This window comes from Phoca vitulina, unplaced genomic scaffold, assembly GCF_004348235.1.
Source record: "Phoca vitulina isolate PV1807 unplaced genomic scaffold, GSC_HSeal_1.0 scaffold3, whole genome shotgun sequence".
Classification (NCBI taxonomy): Eukaryota; Metazoa; Chordata; class Mammalia; order Carnivora; family Phocidae; genus Phoca; species Phoca vitulina.
The window spans coordinates 72,166,907-72,188,818 of NW_022589706.1; the positions used below are offsets into that span (position 1 = coordinate 72,166,907).

A 21,912-nucleotide genomic window follows, 5' to 3' on the forward strand; every position below is an offset into this window, starting at 1 on the left:
TTCTAAGCAGCTCACTCTACTTCAAGAACCGCTGCCTATATATCTCCACTCTCTCCCTATTACTTCAACTCCAGCAATCCTTTGACCACTCCCTGCCTCCCAACACCTCAAATTCATTGATCCAAATACCTTTTTACTGTCCCTTGGGTCCCAATATCCTCACTTCCCTTCTTATCTAGTCTGAATTCCATAGTCATTAGTCAGTATCCTTTATATATCCTCAATTCCATTGCCCATCACTCATTTCGTCATATTCACTTTAACTGAAACCACTAGGCCAGATAAAATCTGCTCTTGGTTTACTCTGTGCCCACACCTGAAAGTGGATGTGACTGGAAGGAAACCCACAACCATACTAACCAGTGTCACTTTAAATTCATGACTGTTAATCTCAGGTGTGTTCTTAATAGTGACAAAAATCTGCTTTATTTCCCTAGTATGTTTACTTTTCCACTCTCCCAGAAGCCACTTTATATCGTCTTTTTTCTCCTGAAGCCTCTAATAACCTATTTCCCATTTTCACTGTCAGCTGATGACCTTGATTCTTTTTTCATTCTTTTATGTAGGAAAGGCAACAGAAATGTAGGACATAGAGAAAAAAATAACAAAATGGCACTCATAATTCCTAACTTATCAGCAGTTACATTAAATGTAAATAGATTAAACATTCTAATTGAAAGAATTGTAGAGTAGATAAAATGACGATCTGGCTATATGCTGCCTATAACAGACACTTCAGGTTAAAAGACACAAATAAATTGAACCTAAAAGTGTACAGAAAGATACACCATGTAAACATTGTAACCAAAAGAGAGCCGGAGTGACTATGTGTATTAATAGTAGATAAAATAGCCGTTAAGAAAAAAGGTGTTGAAAGAGAGAAGGACATTTTATAATGATAAAAAGTCCAATCCGTTAAGAAGGTACAACAATTATAAATATATATTCACCTAATAACAGAGCCCCAAAATACACAAAGCAGAAACGGGCAGAATAGAAGAGAACAATGATAAATAATTCAACAATAATAGTTGGAAACTTTGGTATCCTAGTTTCAAGAACAGATGTAACAACTGCACAGAAAGTCAACAAAAAGCCTTGAACAACACTATGTACTAGACTCAACAGACATCTGTAGAATATCCCAGCTAACGACAGAAGGGCATAAATTCTTCTCAAGCACATGGAACATTCTCCAGGATAGACTACATGTTAAGCCATAAAATAAGTTTCAATACATGTAAAAGGACTGAAGTCATATAGAGTATGTTCTCTGACCAGAATGGAGTGAACTTAGAAATATATAAGAGAAGACTTGGAAAATTCACAAGTATGTGGCAATTAATATACTCCTAAACAACAATCTTTTAATTAACTCCGTGTCAACTTATTGGGGAATTCACATTACATCTGCATAATCCTAAAGTAAACTAGTTACAGGAGTGATGTCCCATCGTCTTCACGGGTTCCACCCACACTCTAGAGGAGGGGATCATACAGGCCATGTACACCAGAAGGCAGGTATCTTAAGGGCCATATTAGAATTCTGCCTAACATACCATCTCCTCCCCAGTCTCCCTCTTCTTGGTTAGTGGTAGCTCTATTCTCTAAATTGCCCAGACCTCGTGTGATCTATCAGCACATCCTTTTGACTCTGATTTCTAAGTATACCCAGAATCTGAACCTTTCTTCCTGTTTGTACTACTGCTACTACCCTGATCCAAGCCACTATCATTTCTTACCTGGCATAATGAAGTTGTTTACTAATTAACCTTTTTGCTTTTGCCCTTGCCTTTTACCTGTCTGTTCTCCACACAGTAGCTAGAGTAAATCCTGATAAAACATAAATCAGATCATGTCACTCCTTCGCTGGAAACCCCATAATGCTTCCACTTTTGGTGGAAGTCTGAATCCTTACAATGGCCTAAAGGCCCTACACAGTCACCCTCACCCCACCACCACCTCATTATCTCTCTGCCTTATTACTTGGTAATTTCCCCCTTGTTTCCTCTGCTCCAGGCATACTGGCCTTCTTGCTGTTTCTCAGACTCCCCAGGCACCTTTATCAGGCCCTTTGCATTTGCGGTTTCCCTTGCCTGGATTCTCTTCCCCTGGATATTTGCGTAGCTCACCTTTGTCTCCTTCAGGTCTTTACTCAAATATCAGGGTATCCCTGGCCACCCTGTTTAAATTCCACTCCCCCACCACCATACACAGTCTCCCTATCTTCCCTCCCTGCTTCATTTTTCCTCCTCAGCACTTAAAATCTAACATACCCCCCCCTCTTTTTTTAATTGTTGCTTGTTGTTTCTCCCTCATGCTAGAATGGAAGTTCTGTGTGAGCAGGGCCTTTCCTGGCTTTATTTCCTGCCATATTTTCTACTCCTATAGCAGTGTCTGGCATATATCATTGTATTTAGTAAATACTTGTTCACTGATAAATGAACTTTTTAAAAATATTTGGAGGAATGTATGATAACAGTTTCTCCAAGTTGAAATTATCTCTCATTCATCTTAATATATAGAAACACATTTTTCTGTTTTGTGGGTTTTGTAATAACCAATATAAATAATTGAGTGTAATTATCTCCAATAGACTTAAAGAATTATCAATTAATATTACTTTTTTTTAGAACTTGTCTTTTTTATGCACTGTTATGTTCAGGCTCATTTACTCATGCATTTATTCTTGAACAGTGAGTCATTTATGTCTTTAAAATAAAAAGCTATAGTTGACCTCACAACCTTTTAAATGCAGTATTTTAAAGGGCTTACAGTAAGTAAAGATGATACTCAATGAAGGTGGAACTATATTATTTAATGCTCCAAATTGGAAAGTTCGGACATAATTTACTGGAAACGAAGAATTAAGGATATCAAAAATGCGGCACTTCTAAATTTTAGGAAGGATTATTAATATTGCTAATTTTGAGTATTATAAGTCTTGCTAGTGTGTTTTACTATTATGTTCAAGTGTGTTTCATTCTCTCTTACTCTCTCTTCTTGCGTGTATCTTTGTATTTTTGATTGTGTGTGCACAGTTTCTTCCAGTAAGCTTTTCTGTTTCCGAAAACTCTTCCTTTGGTTCTGTTGTTCTTGGATTCTTTGCTCATGCCAGGCCCTTCCCAAAATTTGACTATAATATAAAACTGGTTTATACATTTTTATTATTATATCTAATTAAGTGGAGTATCAGATTCCATTTTTATTTTTGAGCATGAGTGAGTTTTTTATGTGGCTTTGTTTTTAACTTTTGTTCATTAACTTTTGATTTCTTAACTTTTTTTGTTTTTAACTTCTATTGACGCAGTAACTTTTGGTCAAATACAATTTTTAATATGTAATAGCTGGGCCTTGGAGAATTCCAGCTTTACAGTTCATCATCCACATGATCTTAGGAGTGTTAGGTACCTGTTGATATTTTCTTCATCTATTTATAGAACTAATTTCTGTCACTGAGCTTTATTATTCGAGTTAAATAATAGAGGCAAGAAGCAAGCATTGGATTTTGAAGCTGAATCCCTGTTAGATTATGCCAGTTGAAATTTGCAGTCCTTCTCACCTTCTCACTATATGTTTTCTTAGCTGTTCCTTTTGACATCTTTTCCTGCCTTTCCTTTTTTTTCTTTTTGGCATAAGTCTCACAGAAGATGAACAGGGTAAAAAGTTTCATGAGATAGGATAACCCTTCTCTCTCGGCCAGCCACGGCTTTAACTCTTTCCTGTCCTCTCCTTTGTCAGTCCAGGAGTATTTGGGAAGGGCCATGGGGTAGAGTACAGTAAGAGGTAGAGGCTGACTTAATTCCACTTTGAGTTCACAAACGGAAACCCAGTCCTGCCTGGAACAAGGAGAACTTCTTCAGTGTTAATCCGGTGTTAATGAATTTGTTAAATCAATCTCTGCTAACACAGAGAAGAGAATACTCGTTATACGTAAGAGATTTTAGTGTTTAATCTATACATGACTTCAAGGGCATGAGGGGAAAGACGCTCTTACAGCCTGGTTGGGGAATACCCGGCCGCCAGGCCAGTACCTTCACTGGGCATGTTTAAGAAAGGAGATCTGGCAGGAGCAAGGGTCATTTTCAGTTCAGTTTTTAAAGGTGCAGAGGGAGTTTCTTTACTGTTGTTAAGACATTTCACAATTCAAATTTGATAAGGAACTAAGGAAATGTCTTAAAGATATTATCTTAATGGATGATTTAATTAAATTTAATTCATTTGCAGTAGAAACTATTCTAGAAACCTTTTTAAAAACACTTTTAGAAATACATGAAATATAAGAAAATCTCCTAAATTATAAAAGGGAACAAAAGAAGAATGAAAATCATGAGTGGGACCATTAAAAATGAACACCGGACAAAAATTTGCCATTGAGACTGGACTTGCCTATGGTTAGTCTAAATTCGGCTTTAAGCCTTCTAGTGGTCAACAAAAAAAGAAAGTTAATTTTTAACTTTACTCTACAATGAGTAAAAAAACAAACCTATTGCTCAAAAGAAGCAAAACTGTTCTTGTTACAAAAACCTGAAAGGACTTTCTCCAAGGAGTCCACATGAAAATGAGCCTGTGTGACTAACAAATAACACTCTCAACAGTAACTTAGAGGAAGAGCAAGGGTGACTGTTACAGATCTATGTCCTATGACAAGTGTCAGTGCAGACTGATGGTATCACGCTGGTCGGTAAGGGAATAATTCTGTGGAGTGGGTCAGGCCCAATATGCTGTAAGTTGCAGAACCTCCTTCTCTGCTGGTCTGACTTGATTTCAACACATATTTTATTAAATCTAGAAAATGGATTTTAGATACTAGCCCTTTATCTGATATGTCATTTGCAAATATCTTCTCCCATTCTGTCGGTTGTCTTTTGATTTTGTTGACTGTTTCCTTTGCTTTGCAAAAGCTTTTTATCTTGATGAAGTCCCAATAGTTCATTTTTGCCCTTGCTTCCCTTGCCTTTGGCGATGTTTCTAGGAAGAAGTTGCTGCGGCTGAGGTCGAAGAGGTTGCTGCCTGTGTTCTCCTTTAGGATTTTGATGGACTCCTGTCTCACATTTAGGTCTTTCAACCATTTGGAGTCTTATTTTTGTGTGTGGTATAAGGAAATGGTCCAGTTTCATTCTTCTGCATGTGACTGTCCAATTTTCCCAACACCATTTGTTGAAGAGACTGTCTTTTTTTCATTGGACATTCTTTCCTGCTTTGTCAATGATTAGTTGACCATAGAGTTGAGGGTCCATTTCTGGGCTCTCTATTCTGTTCCATTGATCTGTGTGTCTGTTTTTGTGCCAGTACCATACTGTCTTGATGATGACAGCTTTGTAGTAGAGCTGGAAGTCCGGAATTGTGATGCCGCCAGCTTTGCTTTTCTTTTTCAACATCCCTCTGGCTATTCGGGGTCTTTTCTGGTTCCATACAAATTTTAGGATTATTTGTTCCATTTCTTTGAAAAAAGTGGATGGTATTTTGATGGGGATTGCATTGAATGTGTAGATTGCTCTAGGTAGCATTGACATCTTCACAATATTTGTTCTTCCAATCCATGAGCATGGAACGTTTTTCCATTTCTTTGTGTCTTCCTCAATTTCTTTCATGAGTATTTTATAGTTTTCTGAGTACAGATCCTTTGCCTCTTTGGTTAGATTTACTCCTAGGTATCTTATGGTTTTGCGTGCAATTGTAAATGGGATCGACTCCTTAATTTCTCTTTCTTCTGTCTTGTTGTTGGTGTATAGGAGTGCCACCGACTTCTGTGCATTGATTTTATATCCTTACTGAATTCCTGTATGAGTTCTAGCAGTTTTGGGGTGGAGTCTTTGGGGTTTTTCACATAAAGTATCGTATCATCTGCAAAGAGTGAGAGTTTGACTTCTTACTCAACACCCAAAGAACAAAGAATCCAATCAAGAAATGGGCAGAAGACATGAACAGACATTTTTCCAAAGAAGACATCCAAATGGCCAACAGACACATGAAAAAGTGCTCAACATCGCTCGGCATCAGGGAAATCCAAATCAAAACCTCAATGAGATACCACCTCACACCAGTCAGAATGGCTAAAATTAACAAGTCAGGAAATGACAGATGTTGGCGGGGATGCGGAGAAAGGGGAACCCTCCTACACTGTTGGTGGGAATGCAAGCTGGTGCAGCCACTCTGGAAAACAGTATGGAGGTTCCTCAAAAAGTTGAAGATAGAGCTACCGTACGATACAGCAATTGCAATACTGGGTATTTACCCCAAAGATACAAAAGTAGGGATCCGAAGGGTACATGCACCCCGATGTTTATAGCAGCAACGTCCACAATAGCCAAACTGTGGAAAGAGCCAAGATGTCCATCGACAGATGAATGGATAAAGAAGATGTGGTATATATATACAATGGAATATTATGCAGCCATCAAAAGGAATGAGATCTTGCCATTTGCAACGACGTGGATGGAATTGGAGGGTATTATGCTGAGCGAAATAAGTCAAACAGAGAAAGACATGTATCATATGACCTCACTGATATGAGGAATTCTTAATCTCAGAAAACAAACTGAAGGTTGCTGGAGTGGGGGGTGGGGTGGGAGGGATGGGGTGACTGGGTGATAGACACTGGGGAGGGTATGTGCTCTGGTAAGCGCTGTGAACTGTGCAAGACTGTTGAATCTCAGATTTGTACCTCTGAAACAAATAATGCAATGTATGTTAAGAAAAAAAAAAAGAAGATAGCAGGAGGGGAAGAATGAAGCGGGGGAAATCGGAGGGGGAGACGAACCATGAGAGACGAGGGACTCTGAAAAACAAACTGAGGGTTCTAGAGGGGAGGGGGGTGGGAGGAGGGGTTAGCCTGGTGATGGGTATTAAAGAGGGCACATTCTGCATGGAGCACTGGGTGTTATGCACAAACAATGAATCATGGAACACTACATCTAAAACTAATGATGTAATGTATGGGGATTAACATAACAATAACAAAATTAAAAAAAAAAAAGAAAATGGATTATGTGTTCCTGAATCAGTTGTTCTTAAATGTCTTTTTTTTTTCCTCAGATGAATTTTGTTAAATATTTGGTGGCACTGATAGCCATGTTCCAGTAGTAAAGCTCTTTCTTTACTCCAAGTGCATACAACACTTTGATAGAGTATGGAGTTTGAGGTTGGATTGACTTTTGCAATCTGGAAAGCTAAATAAGGATACTGGCCTCAAGGGGCCATCCAGCCTATGGAGGAGCTGAAGATGTGCCCTAATAAAAAAAAATTCAGCCTAACAAATCCTCTGGAATATGCCTTAGTGTCCAAACAAATGATAGCAAAGTTCTACCATCCCTATATTGTGGTCACAGTAAATTTAACCTGGCAGATTTTTCAAGCTTTTATAACAGATACCCACTTGGTAGAAAAGCTCCGCACACTCATAAAACTTTGTCTAGCTTTGAGCACTGTGACTCCTTGGTTTATCTTTGAAGGTAAACTACATGCCAAATACATATTGAGAAAATGAGAGGAAGGAACTTGTTGAGTAGGACTGTTATTTATAATCCAGTTAAAAACTGAGGGACAACCTACCCAAAGTAACATTTGGTTACAGACTAAATGATCTATAGCCCTTTTTTCCTGTCAGGAATTAGTTAACAAAGACGTTCCTTGTTAGTGATAACAAAACTTATGGCGCCCTAAAGCTTAAAAAATAATAATAAACTACTTGTCTCAAATGCTAAGAGAACTGCATGCTCTAGCTGATAAGAGTTGGCATCATGTTATTAATAAAAAACAAAAAAAGTAAGTTCAAAAATGAGGCTAGAAAATACCCTCTTATACCTCACAGAACACATTTTTATCATTCATCAAGAACCTTTTTACTTTTTTGACTCTTGCAGAATTAGGTGCTGGTTCTGAGTAAACATCAAGGTATTTGCAAAGAATTTCCCAATGAGAAATAGTTACTGAATACTAAGGTTTGTGTTATTGTCAAAGGCGAGAAAATGCTCCGATTTTGTGATGCTCATTACTGTGACTTTTCCTATTAATAATCTGCCTAGAAGTCAGGCATCCGTGCTTACTGACAATTACCCTGTGGTCACTCAGTGATGATAATTGACAGTAATGATGAAAAGCAGAGTATAAGTTGACCACACCAGTGTGCTAGAAATCAGGAAATTCAGCTTCTGGCCTTCACTCAGTCAGTGATTTTATGATATTTGTCGTATCTTTTGAACATTTTGTATCTCAGCTTGTCCATCGGTTAAACTGAGTTTGAAATAACTGCCCTGGTCTATCTCACAGGAATGTTGCCTGGACAAATTGGATAAGTGTAAAAGTGCCTTGGAGGTAAAGCCACTCTGTGTATAGAGATTAGTGTGATGGAGCTACTGAAAAGTATGTTGCAGAGGCTAGAATGGTCCATTTCTGCAGGCTTCGTGACTAGATAAGGCTTCATAATGGATTCCTGTCAAGCAAACCAAACCCATCTTATCAGTTCATGACTGTATAGTATTTAATGGAAAAAAATCTCTTTACAAACATTTGTTACCTTGATACAAATGTGCATTAAAAATCAGTCATGTTTTAATTAAATAAAACCTTCCTAAGTAGCTTCAAAGCAGTCTCTAATATCCAGTTGACAGTTTCCATAGTCTATTTAGAGGAGTCATAAACGTTTGATATGCTTGATAAAGTTGAGAAATAAGTAATGAAACAATGTGTGGGGAACAGAAATGGATTGCAGTGTTTCCTCAGGTAATAATTGCTATGAGTTTTAAGACTCTGACATTACCAAATTGAGATTTCTCTTTTGTTTATTTTATAGAAATGTCAAATTCTCATCTCTGCCTAAGTCATCTGTTTTTTCCTGGTTACTTCATTTTCTGTTGGAGTTAACATCCTCATTCTCAATCATAATCATGATACAGACGGAGCCACTCATTGCAGCTCAAAAAACATAACCAAATCTCTTGAAGATGGAAAAAAGTGGGGGAAATGGCCTTCCTCGAAAGAATCCCTTAAGTGCTTTTTACTCCTCCCTCTTTTTCTCATCACATAAGTGCTCAGAGTTCCTATGTAAATTTACAGCACCCATGTTTTCAGCCCTTGAGAAGGATAATTGAGCAAGTATTTAATTGTTTGGATGTTGCATAAAAGAGGTTCTGTCCAAGCTAACTTAAGAAACTTTTATTCTCCAGCCAACTTGGATCTCTTTTCTTCTGGCAGGGGACCATTCCTAGTGGCACTAGGGAAATCTTGGCATCCAGAAGAATTTAACTGTGCTCACTGCAAAAATACAATGGCCTACATTGGATTTGTAGAGGAGAAGGGAGCCCTGTACTGTGAGCTGTGCTATGAGAAATTCTTTGCTCCTGAATGTGGGCGATGCCAAAGGAAGATCCTCGGAGTAAGTATCAGAAACCTGTTTATTCTGAGTGAGCTTTAAAGCACAATAATTTTTTTGTTATGAAACCCTTCCATCAGTTTTCCTTTTTATTTTCTTCTTGCTTGATCCCCTCTCTGTTTTCATCACTGTTTATTATTGTAAAGCAAAACTAAATAGACCTCTGTAGAAGTATATCGGACTCATGGGGTTAAGTTGTCTTTGGTTTTGTCTTACTGAGTGCTTGCTTGTCTGGTGAAAGTCTAGCCACTGTGGGGAAAAAATAATTTACTGTGGGTATGCTACCTCAACAGGACCCTGTTTGCTCAGGAATGAAGAGGTCACACAGGACCACACACATCAGAGTTCTCAGAACTGACACCTTCACTGTTTTAAATTAAATTCCATAGCTTTTATAAGAGCAGCATTTCCCCATTTGTCAGGGTTCAAGCACAGGGCACAGATCTCATGAAATATATAAAACATGAGGCTTATAAATGATATATTTTTCTTAAACACATATAATGTTTAAAAATATAACTTATGAGCATATGCATGTGATAGAAAAATAATTTAAGCACCTTTTTTTTTTTCTTTTCAAAAAGGGAGTAATTTAGGAGTCAGATATATAATAAATAATGATGAATGAATGAATTTCCTGCTCTGGAGTATCCAGTTTGCAGTTTACAAAGAAAGGATCAGTCATTTCTTATGGGTGACCAGGAGTTGGAATTTTATTTTAGAAGCATCCAGGGTGCCTGGTCTTCTACGAAACTCGTACAGCTAATACAAAAGATGGAAATGGCATTGCCGAATTCTAATATTCTCTCTATAAAAATATAATAATGAAACTTTAATTCATATCAGTTGAGAGAAAAGTTAGTATGAACTATTGAGTACTTTGAATTTCCGATTACATCTTTAAATGGTTCTAAAACTTTGAGGACACTTAAATTGTAACTATACCACATGAAATATTTCTATATTATTAATTTGTACAATATGTTGGGAACAAAAGAGTAGAATGATACAGGCTGTAACTTCCGAAATGAGAAATAATAAGACTCTTTTAGTATATAAATATATTCTATAAATTCTAGAATAATTAATAACACAAAGTCAGGTAATAGTCTTAGAACCAAATGAGGTTCTAGGAAATGGAAATCGTATCCTCATTGCCTTAGAGGTGGGCCAGAACTTCACTACAGAGACAGAGTTTATGGATTGTGTTTTAGTTGTTTGATTTCCTATTAAAGAAGCAATAGTAATCTGTCTTAAGGATAGAAAGGGAAGTAAATGCCAAAAGCCTTGAGAAATGATTTGGTTCAATATACATTTGTTGTACATGTTCATAGTAATCTTTTTAGATCTAAACAACTGCCATTCCCAGTATCCTTCAGTAGTGAACTGTGGTGTTTTCTAAGGCTAATAATTTGCTCTGTATCATTTTGTTTTATTTTAACAATTTTTATTATTAAAAACAATTTCACTCTACAGCAGTTAGAAAATACCAAAAAATGTAAAGAAGAAAATTAAAGTGACCTATATATTTTACCAATCCCAGATAATTCCTGTTAACCTTAGGATGTATTTTCTTCCAGTTTGCTCTTTATAAGTAATTCATTTACAAAATAGTAACCATACTTTACATGTAGCATCCTCTTTTTTTGTGATCAATATTATGGAAAGAGTAAATTCCCATTTTATTAACTGTTCTTCAAAAATAATGTTTAATGGCTCCATCTGTCTCAATCTAAAGAAATGATTCCTTGCAAAACCGGTTTTTCAGGACTTCTTTTACTAATTAAAATCTGGCCCAAGTCTTTAATATTGCTATTTTTAACCATAGAGCCATTGTTGATTAGAATCCATACTTTATGGTTCAAACTTTAGACACTCATTTGAGTGTGTGCTTAGTGTAGTCACAGCTGATTTCCAGAATCCTAAACATGTGTTAAACTGATTGGATTACACTGATTATGTTATTGCTTCCATAATGCACCAAAGCACAGGTTTGTTTTAATTTTCAAATGTTTTGCCCTTCCTCCATGACATTTTCTTTTTTTTTCCTCCATGACGTTTTCAAGATAATACTATGAAACCTTTGTAACTTAATGTTCCCTGACACCCTTTTGAGAGAAAGCAGAATGTTTCATAGCAAGCACTTACGAAACGCTTACTTTATTTACCACATGTATAATGTTTAAAAAACACAATAATCATTCTTTAAATAAGTTTATTGATGTGTATTTATGGGAAACACACATATTATATAGGGTATCAATTTAGACAATTTGTGAGTCTGTCCTTAAGTATCATGTTACTTAGAGGAAAAGCTCACCGTAAAGACAAAGCATGTGTCTACCTTGGGTCAGTTTAAATAAGGCTGTGTTGGTACAACTAGTAAAATAAGCATTTGTATATTTTTCATCGTTCTTTACATCCAATTACCTTTCTGTAACAGGAAGTCATCAATGCTCTGAAACAAACTTGGCATGTTTCCTGTTTTGTGTGTGTGGCCTGTGGAAAACCCATTCGTAATAATGTTTTTCATTTGGAGGATGGTGAACCCTACTGTGAGACTGGTAAGATCCTAAAGCTGTTAGTTTCTTAAGTTTCGAATAAAGATAAAACATTAACCCTTATATTACTATAAGGTTGAAAGGATACATTGGGTAAAGTAGATTTCCTAACTATTTTAGGGGCATTTAAAGCTACTCTAAATATATAGCAAAAAACTATGTAAAATTTTTATGGGACTTTGCCAAAACAGATAGTCCCAACTTCATCCAGCGAAATGAGAATATAAGCATTACCTAGTAGGAAAATATTTTACTTGAATCCCTAATAGTTTATGGATATGAATTCTACCAAACTGTGGAGCTTAAAGCCACCTCTTACACTCTAACAGCGAATTTTGCATGGTTTTAAACATGAGAAATGATCAACTTTTGAACGTGATATTGATTTGCTCTTTAAGGCAACTGTCTTGACAATAAATTGGAAGTCTTTTGTTACTCTTACTTGAATGGGAGGGGTAATCTTGGCTTGGGCTGTTCCCTTAGTAAAATTATTTTTAATAAACTGAGCTCTAAGTACCAATCTACTACATTTGTCCTATTACCTGAGCTCTGAACCCTTCTTTTCTTTCCCAGAGGCTGTAAGTGAACTTTCATAACACTTATTTGTTAATATTACTCTTACTTAGAGTAATGTTTCAAAAAATAAAATATTTTCCCTTTATCATGCCTATTTCACTACCACTGCATTTCCACTGTGGAGTTTTATTGTTGATCTACCTTGATATTCTTCAAAGTGTGGTGCTGGAGGAAGGGAATATTGCACACTAGTTAAGTTAAAGAGCAGTCAACTTCTAATTTGAGGCTAGTCAGCATCACTCAGACCCTTTTTTGCTTACTCAGTTCCTTTTAGATCCTAGGCAGGACCAGTCTAGATCTATGCCAGACGATCCACCAGGAAGCTGTCTGGAAATTCCAGTGAACTATCCCATCTATGGTCTATTTTGGGACAGGATGGCTACAAGCTGCCTACCCTGATTCAATCAGAATATTTCACATTTTGTAATTTCACCTAATTCTTCTGAAGAAAGAGCTTGTTTGTTTTAAAATTAAGCTTTGCAAGACATTTGACTAAACTGGCAGATAGTCCCTATCTAGCCAAATACATACAAAACTACTTAGCCTTAATATCGTATTTAATGTAGTCTAAGAAGTCAGATTTTTTAAAACCCAAAAATTGCTTACGGAAAGGGAAAAATGTTGAAGATTTATTTAAATGTCGCTTCTAATCAACTTGATCTATTTTTGTTGTATTTCTTTAACCTCCCACATTTGTTATTACCCAGACTTTCCCATCTCAGTAAATGCCCCACTGTCCACTATCCCAAAACCTAAGATTCTGCTCTTTCCCTTGCTCTCGCCATATCCAATCTAATTAGTAAATTCTAGCAGTTCTACCCCCAGTGTATATAAATTCATTCATTTCTCTCCACCTCAGTAGTCACAACTAAATCCAACTCACTTTCTTTGTCTGGATGCTCTAATCACCAACTGAAATGATATATCTTCTTTCCCCCCGACCCTCAAATAGCAGCTATGATAATATTTTGTTTCAATGTGAATTAGATTATGCTTGATACCTCTTGGCTTCCACTTGAGTAAACCCTATACTCTTTATTAGGCCAACCTTATCTTCTACCACCTTACTTTCTGTTCCTGAATTCTAGGCATACCTAGCCCCTTTGCTTTTCTGAACATGCTAAGATTCTTCCTGCCTCAGGGCTTTTGTATTTGCTGTTTCTTCTAACTGATCTGTTCTTTCTCAGCTTTTCTGTGGTGATTTTTCCTTTTTTTTGTCAAGTCTCTGCACAACTGTTACGTCCTTAGAGAAGCCTTTCCTAACCCACCTAGTTAATGGAGTGTTACATACTTCCCCCAACTATTCTGTATCACATGACTATTTTTTTCGTGGTTCTTGTCACAGTCTGAAATTATTTATTATCACTTATTTTAAAAATATAATAAGTGACAACATCCTATTCCCATTGAGATTGTAAGCACCATGAAGAGAGCAGCCACATCATTACTATGACCACTCTACCTGCTGTCGGTGCCGGGCACATAGTAGGACTCTGTCAACATGTGCTGAGCAGATGGTGCTAGGAATATTGAAAATTGTTAAGAGAGGTAAATTAATGAAATGAAACTCTACTTTCTACTCCAGCCCAAGTTGGAGTAAACACAAGTAGTGAGAGTAGCTGCATAAAAGAAAATTGCCAGTAAGTTCTAATTTAGTAATAATAAAGAAACATCTCATCAATACTGCTTTCTTCAGAAGGAAATCCTATTAGTATTTTATAACTGTAATCTCTGTCAAGTAAATGGTGTTCTCTGGCTAAGGATTTTCAGCACGAAGTCATAAATTTGAAAGGAAATCGCAGCATAAGAATAGTAGTTAATACTGTTATGATACAGGCCAGCTAGAAACTCAGTCATGGCACTTATTTATGGAAGGTTCTTGTGACTTTTTTTTTCTTCCCTACCGAGTCAGATATTCTATGAAATGTGCTGATATCAGATATTCCTTCTTGATTTATGTTCTTTAGTCTTATTGTTGCTGGTATTTGGAAGCTCTCTTGTCTTTTGTTAAAACAGCCATGTCTATTGATAACTTAACAGGGAACAGCGTTGTTCTTCATAGGTATTTGGACACTTAGGTAGCTGGAGATAAGTGAGAAGTATTATGTGGAAAAATGGAGTAAAGGACGTCAAGTTATGTAAATAACATTTACCCCAAAGGTAACCTAAAACATGTTACACATATTGTCAAGCCAAACATGTCTTCTGAACATTTTTCAGTTACTAGTAACTTTATCTTCATCTTCTCATTTAATTCCAATTTTGTTGCTGCTTTCTAGGAACTATTATTCTAAAGCTTTGTCATATTTAAATTATGTCTCCCCACCCCACCCTGCCCCAATACAGATTATTATGCCCTTTTTGGTACCATATGCCATGGATGTGAGTTTCCCATAGAAGCTGGCGACATGTTCCTGGAGGCCCTGGGCTATACCTGGCATGACACTTGCTTTGTATGCTCAGTAAGTAAACTCTTATTTCTAAATTAGAGGAGCACAGTATGGCCACTTTTAGCCTAAGCACTAAATGGAAATAACAGTTCTTGTATCTTTGAATCCTTCACACATAAAAGTATTTTTACCGTGATTTTGAAAGTTGTTCATTGAAAGTTCTGACATTTTTTTGAATTATTTGGCACAGAATAAGATGCTTTAGAGAAAATCTTATTTTTAATAATTTTGTGTTTATAAGGAGAAACTACATATTTCTTAAAACAGTAAAAGTCCTTTACATTTTTTTTAAAATTCTGTTTTATTGGGGTGTTTGTAGTAATTTTTGGAAACATGGGTACCTGAAATAGAAACAAACAATTCTAATCAGAGGGGGAGACGAACCATGAGAGACTATGGACTCTGAGAAACAAATTGAGGGTTCTAGAGGGGAGGGGCGTGGGGGGACGGGCTAGCCTGGTGATGGGTATTAAAGAGGGCACGTTCTGCATGGAGCACTGGGTGTTATATGCAAACAATGAATCATGGAACACTACATCAAAAACTAATGATGTGTAATGTATGGTGATTAACATAACATAATAAAAAAATATTCTGATAAAAAAAGAAACAATTCTAAAAATCTATTGTTGAATTAAGAGTGGAAGCAAACTATATGTTGATTTGCTTCCTTCCTTAGCAGTAGTCCGTGAATATTTTTTCTTTTTAAGACTATAATAGAATGTAGTGATGTATTTACCTATTTTGTTTGATATCTTAATATTTTTGGTTTTATTTTTAATGATGAGGATAACTGTAGAGATTCACATTTACCCTAAGACTTTTATTTTTAATGATTTTATTTATTTATTTGAGAGAGAGAGAGTGAGAGAGGAAGAAAGACTGAGAGAACATCCATGAGTAGGGGAAAGGGGCAGAGGGAGAAGCAGACTTCCTGCTGAGCAGGGAGCCCAATGCAGGGCTTGATCACAAGACTCTCAGATCATGACCTGAGCTGAAGGCAGACACTTAACTGAATGAGCCACCCAGGTGCCCCCTTGAGACTTTTTTTAAATTTAGAAAGTATATATCCAATAAAGATACTCTGATCAGATGTTTGATTTTTTTATTAGATTTAATATATCTAATAGTTTTCAATACCCATCATATGAAGGGAAAAAAGTAATGTTAATTGAAGTCAAATGATTTCCCCAAACATTACCCGGTTGACTATTAAATTCATCTTGTTTACCTCTTCCATTTCTTAGACTTCATGAGATCTATAAAATGCAACAACTTTTAGCAGATTTGCCTTCTCCTGTTCTCTGGTAGAACTGTTTTATTATACTTTTTTTTTTTTTTATTATACTATTATACTTAAGAAAGGCAATAGGAAAGACAAGAAGACATAAATGCAGATAGTAAGTAGACTGTATAATCATCCGGTAGCCAGATGTTGACCAGGGTTTTTACTACAAGGAACAAAGAAATGAACTAAAAAGAATTCTCAGGTATTCTGTGCTGTTGTGTTTGGGAGCTTGGGAATATTGGGCAAAGCAATTGTATCGTGTTTTCATTTTGAGTGCTTTGGTTCCCTACCACAGGAGGCAAATTTAGAGCATTGTTGAGCATTTGAGAAGAGAAATTACATTTAATGTGACCTCTTTGTTTTCTTATTAGGGCCTAGTAAAGAAAAATAATGATCAGTGATTTAAATAAATTAGAATACATTCGAGGAAAAAGTCACTCTTCATTGCTTTTGAAAAATTACATGAAATATCATAGTAATCATTACATGTCAGAGTGTCTAATACAACCAACGAAAGTGCTTTGTCTTTTTTTTATTCTCTCAAAGTTTTATTTATTTATTTATTTTAATTTTATTTTATTATGTTAGTCACCATACATTACATCATTAGTTTTTGATGTAGTGTTCCATGATTCATTGTTTGCTTATAACACCCAGTGCTCCATGCAGAACGTGCCCTCAATGCCCATCACCAGGCTCACCCATCCCGCCACCTCCCTCCCCTCTAGAACCCTCAGTTTGTTTCTCAGAGTCCGTAGTGTCTCATGGTTCATCTCCCCCTCCAATTTCCCCCCCTTCACTTTTCCCTTCCTTCTCCTAATGTCCTCCATGCTATTCCTTATGTTCCACAAATAAGTCAAGCAGAGAAAGTGCTTTGTCTTATCCACCAAGTGGAAAAGTCATTTTCCCCTTTTAGGCATATTTGATAAAATAATAATATTCTTTTAAATAATGCTTCTTTTTCAGGTATGTTGTGAAAGTTTGGAAGGTCAGACCTTTTTCTCCAAGAAGGACAAGCCACTTTGCAAGAAACATGCTCATTCTGTGAATTTTTGAAAGTCAACAGTTCAGGCAGGGGAGGAGAAGAGATTCGAAGAGAAAGAGGAGAATTGGGATTACCAATTAATTTTTAGATTTAATATTTGTGGGAATTTTGAAAAATAATAGTGGCCCTGAAGGGATAAATTCCAGCTTTAAAAACCAAGTCTATGAGGAAATATTTGGCTTCATAAAGTAAAGAGACAGTTTGGCATTTATAAGATTACTTTTTTCCTGTATTTTCTGCCCATAAAATAACTTTTATAAAAACCAATTTCCTGGTTGACTATTAAATTCATCATAGAATAAATTAGTGAAGAATTAAATTTTAGAATAAAAACCTCTAACATCTATGCTGAATTAATTATACTTTCTTTCCTTATTAGGTAGTTCTGAGTAAATCTGTAAAAGGAAATGAAAATTGCCTTACACTCTATCAATAAGTAAAATGTATTTTTTAAAAAAATAGTGCTTGTCTTTAAAAGAGGAAATAGGAGTTTAAACAGAATTTTATCAGTAGTAGGTGTCAGTTTTTAAAAACTGTATGTACTTTTTTTGTCTTACTGATCAATCCAGTAGGAAAGACTAAGATTTTCCATCAGAATGTGCCGTGCCAATAAGAGATGTTACATATTTCTCTCATCCACCCCCCACAAAAGCCACCACATTGCTTATAAATTTCAGATTTTTACGTTTTATTAAAATATGGCCATTTCTATTCATTGTGTATGTTTTATCACCTATATTAGTGAAACTCCCATTTTTTTCCCCTTCCCTCATGCTGAGGTCAAGAGAGTAAGTAGAAAAGAGTGAGGTTAGGAATTACGGGAAATCAGAGGAGGACTGTATTCAAAAATTTTTAAAATTCTCCCCTTTTCAGACAGTGAATCCATTAGATCAGTTTCAGATTTGTACTACTGACTGATAAAGGTTTGACAACTCTCTTTGCAGAATAATTTTTTCTTTAGTTCTACATTAGAAAAGTAAAAGATTGGCTTGGGGATGTGATAAAATCTAAGGGTTTTTTTTCTTCTTTTAGTAGTTTTCTCTCAGTAATAAATAAACCACTTCCAAATGTGATCACGAAGTTTAGAAAGCTTTTATTCCCAGAGGTTGGTGGTATAGGAGGGGAACATGATCAATTACTCAGACAGGCTCGTTATTTGTTTTCTTTATTTGGGGAAACAATTATATAGATAACCCATGAAGACAGAGCAACAATTGTGAAATTGTGACTCCTATTGATATTTGCCCAGTGAGAAAACAGATTATGACATTTGATAGTTTTTCTCTTTGTTTCCAGAATGGATGAAAGCCCATGATCCCACTAAGTTAAAAATACCAATGTGTCTGGGGCAAGGTGCCTTCACAGTTGAGACAGAACCCCAAGTCCTCCCTGCCCCGTAACTCATGAACGACTTCATTTCCATTGTGCGCATGTTTGTTGTAGAGGGAGGTTTGAGGCTCAAATATTTGTTTAACCTCCCTAAGAACTTTTCAAGGCATCTGTCCTGAAAGCTGTTAATTTATGGTCTAGCAGATTTCTATTACATGCAGATAATAACTAAGTGGGAATCAAAGCATGAGAAGGGTGACGTGAAGTGGCTTCACCAGTCGCAGCCCTGAACTACCTCCTCACCCTGCATCTGTAGGGAGGCAGGAAGTTTGACTTCTGAGATAAAGTCCTGGAACTGAATTGTGCCCTCTTTCTCATTGCTGCTGAAACCACCTGTAGAGTTCATGTGAGTTGTCACATAGCTTCGTGTCAGTCTCTTGCTTTACACGATACAAAATAAATTGGTGATTTTGTTTGGATGTAGTAGAGATGATTTTTTTTTTTTTTTTTTTTGGTTGTTTAGTTTTGCCTTTATAGAATCTATGCCAAGATAGTATTTGAAAAGTCAGTGACATTTGGGTATTTCCTTTCCAGAATTTTATTTGACCTGAATTTCTTATTAAGTTATATTACATTAGGGATATCATTTTTATTAAACTCTTCTTTGTGCACATTATTTCATGGAGCATAATGTTGCATTCCTCTAAATTTTATCCCTAAAAAGAAAACATTGCTTCCTAATTTATCATTTTGTCTTTGTGCTTTGTCCTTCTCCTTTGTGGCAAAGCTTTCTATCTGTTCTAAAACAGTTAATTCTGTGAAATAAATATTGACTATAACCCAGAAGAATCTCTGTATTTCCCAGTGGGGAATGAATGCCATATTTAATACTCCAGCGTTAATCTTTTAATAACTGGCAGAGCACTTTATTCTTCTGGTGAGTTCCCTGAATATTTATTTTTCTGATTATAAATATTCTATGTCAGTAGCATTTTTTTTTAATTATTACCTCTTTACTGTAGAGCATTTACTTTTAGTCTTTCTTGATGTATATTTTGGAATGCTGTACTTAGTATAATACAGATTAAAATTACAGTATATAACTCTTTTAAACGTCCTTTACTTGTATTTCCCTGATTCAAAGTATTAGTGATAGATTCCAATGTATAACATTTTTCTAGACTTACAAGGGCTGAATGTTGCCCGCTAGAATGGTAGCCTAGACAGGATTCCCGCTGCTTATGCTTATCATAGCATACATATTTCTTGTTGATTCAGGTTACATTTAGAGTCTAAAACTAAAGCCTAGTCATTTGGTTACAGTATGAAGACAAATAGAAATAAGAGTTTAAATCTTCAAAATATTAGTGTAGCCTATGGTTAAAATTATCTAGAACAAAAATGTTTTCATGGTGCCATTTTCAAGGGGTAGTTTATCAGGAGCACTTTTATAGAAAATAAGTCCTTCCTCTCCTTTGTTCAAGTATGAATCTAGTGTTATATTCACAGTTTTGTGAGGTTTGGAGCTTTTTAAATCATCTCTATTGAAAGGACAGGCTTTTCAGACATAAGGGAAGGGAAAACAGTGAATAATTTGACACAAATCTAGTGCGGCTTCAGTTTGTCATCCTTCTCCTCCAAATGTTTTAAGATATTGGGTTTGGATTCTCAAAGTATCATTTGCCTTATCTGTTAATCTCTGTTTTCTGTTTCTTTACATTTTTACATTTGTATACATCTGTACTGTTTTGCTTTTGGATACATTTTCTAATTAAAAACCACATGAGAAATATAATCAGTGTAGTTATACCTTAATGTTCACATAATAAATAAATGGCTGCAGTGATATAAACAAGCTCTCCTGGTTTTTCTTTTTTGGGTGCCAAGTGGTTTTCATTGGAGTCATCATGGGAATAAAATAGTGTTCACAGGACAGGAAAAGAAGTAATGATTCTGAGGAGAATCCCTCTTTTATGATATTCACCTATGAAAATGTCCCAGAAACAAAACATTTGAAAAGATTGTCACATTTGTTCTACTTTAATCCATTTTTATGCTCTGCATGTAGCATGTACACAATACGTGTTTATAAATTAATACATAAATAAGCCCCATTGTTTTAGAAAATATTTATTGCTGAAAGTGTTTATTGGAATAATCTGTCATACCAAGCACTGTATTGTATCACATATCATACTGAAAGAAGGTCAGTCATCATCTACATTTTCATGCTTTAATCAACCAGGTTACATTACTTCATGGTTAACTCATCCCGATCTCATTAGTTAACGTTTCTATAACCAGGTAGGCTCATCTATTCATTTGTTTATTGGTTTGAGTAAGATTTTTTCTCTAACTGTATAAAGTTAAGAGGAATGTTTCTGTTGCAGGCTGTCTATTGGAAATAAAAGACAAATTCAAGTCTATTTGCTCACAGTATATTAAACTCCAGAAGCCAAACTTATAAGGGCATCAAGACTGCATTTGACATTTTAATAGCTGCTGTTTGGTTTCTATCAATCACGTCATTGCACATTAAAATGCACCAACAAAATAAGAGATCTGTCATTCCTTCGTTAAGAAACAGTAATCCAGTACAAGATTTATAGGCTTAACACTCAACAGTGTGTGTTCACAATAAATCCCCATTCAGTGCTCAAACCAGAAACAAGCCTCCCTGTCGTTCAGTGTTTTCTGGTCAAAATGTCCCCAATATAAGATTATCAAAGGTTTTCTTACAGAACTACATATAAAATCCTTTTTGCCAGCAAAAGCTTAATTTAGGTTGGCGGTTTCCCTTTTTGAGTACTCTCAGACAAGATCTTGGTTATATCAGAAACACATAGGTACCGATGTATTATTAGCGGGCCTGGTGTTAATTAGGGAGAATTACCAGAAATAGTTTGCTTCGTGGGAATTTATTACAGAATCACACTTGACTGATGGCAGAATAGGAGTTGCTGAGAGAGAGCAGCTCCCACTCATAACCACTAATTAATAGGGTGCCAAAATTCTGCAGAGAAGGTTTCATCCCAAGTGTGGGAGCCGCACAGGGAAAATGGTTCCTTTGCAGTATTTAAAATTTAAAAGAGGAAAGGGGCTAGGACGCATGGCTACCCAACAGAAATCTCAGACTGATACAGTTTTGTGTTGTACTTATGAATGAGAGCATTTAACTCGGGAAGCGCTGAGCCCAAAAGTTTGTGAAAGAATCCCTTTCCCTCCGAAGGTCAAAAGTAGCCTGTATGTTTATTATACTGAGGAGATATGCAAAGGTATTTTTAACGTGG

General features: G+C 36.0%; 1 protein-coding gene across 8 annotated transcripts in view; it reads left to right on the forward strand.

Moving 5' to 3' along the window:
• The window catches only part of PDLIM5 (PDZ and LIM domain 5), a 206,866-nt gene extending 185,610 nt beyond the window's left edge, over positions 1-21,256 (forward strand). For 2 of the 8 annotated variants that reach the window (XM_032400850.1, XM_032400853.1), the window contains exons 14-17: positions 9,196-9,376; positions 11,817-11,937; positions 14,857-14,972; positions 17,215-21,256. In XM_032400850.1, coding sequence (XP_032256741.1) covers positions 9,196-9,376; positions 11,817-11,937; positions 14,857-14,972; positions 17,215-17,304 — 508 coding nt within the window. In that variant the 3' untranslated portion in view covers positions 17,305-21,256. The remainder of the gene's footprint in view (positions 1-9,195; positions 9,377-11,816; positions 11,938-14,856; positions 14,973-17,214) is intronic. The other 6 variants (XM_032400854.1, XM_032400856.1, XM_032400855.1 and 3 more) reach the window with 4 other exon arrangements.
• Positions 21,257-21,912: the final 656 nt, after the last annotated feature.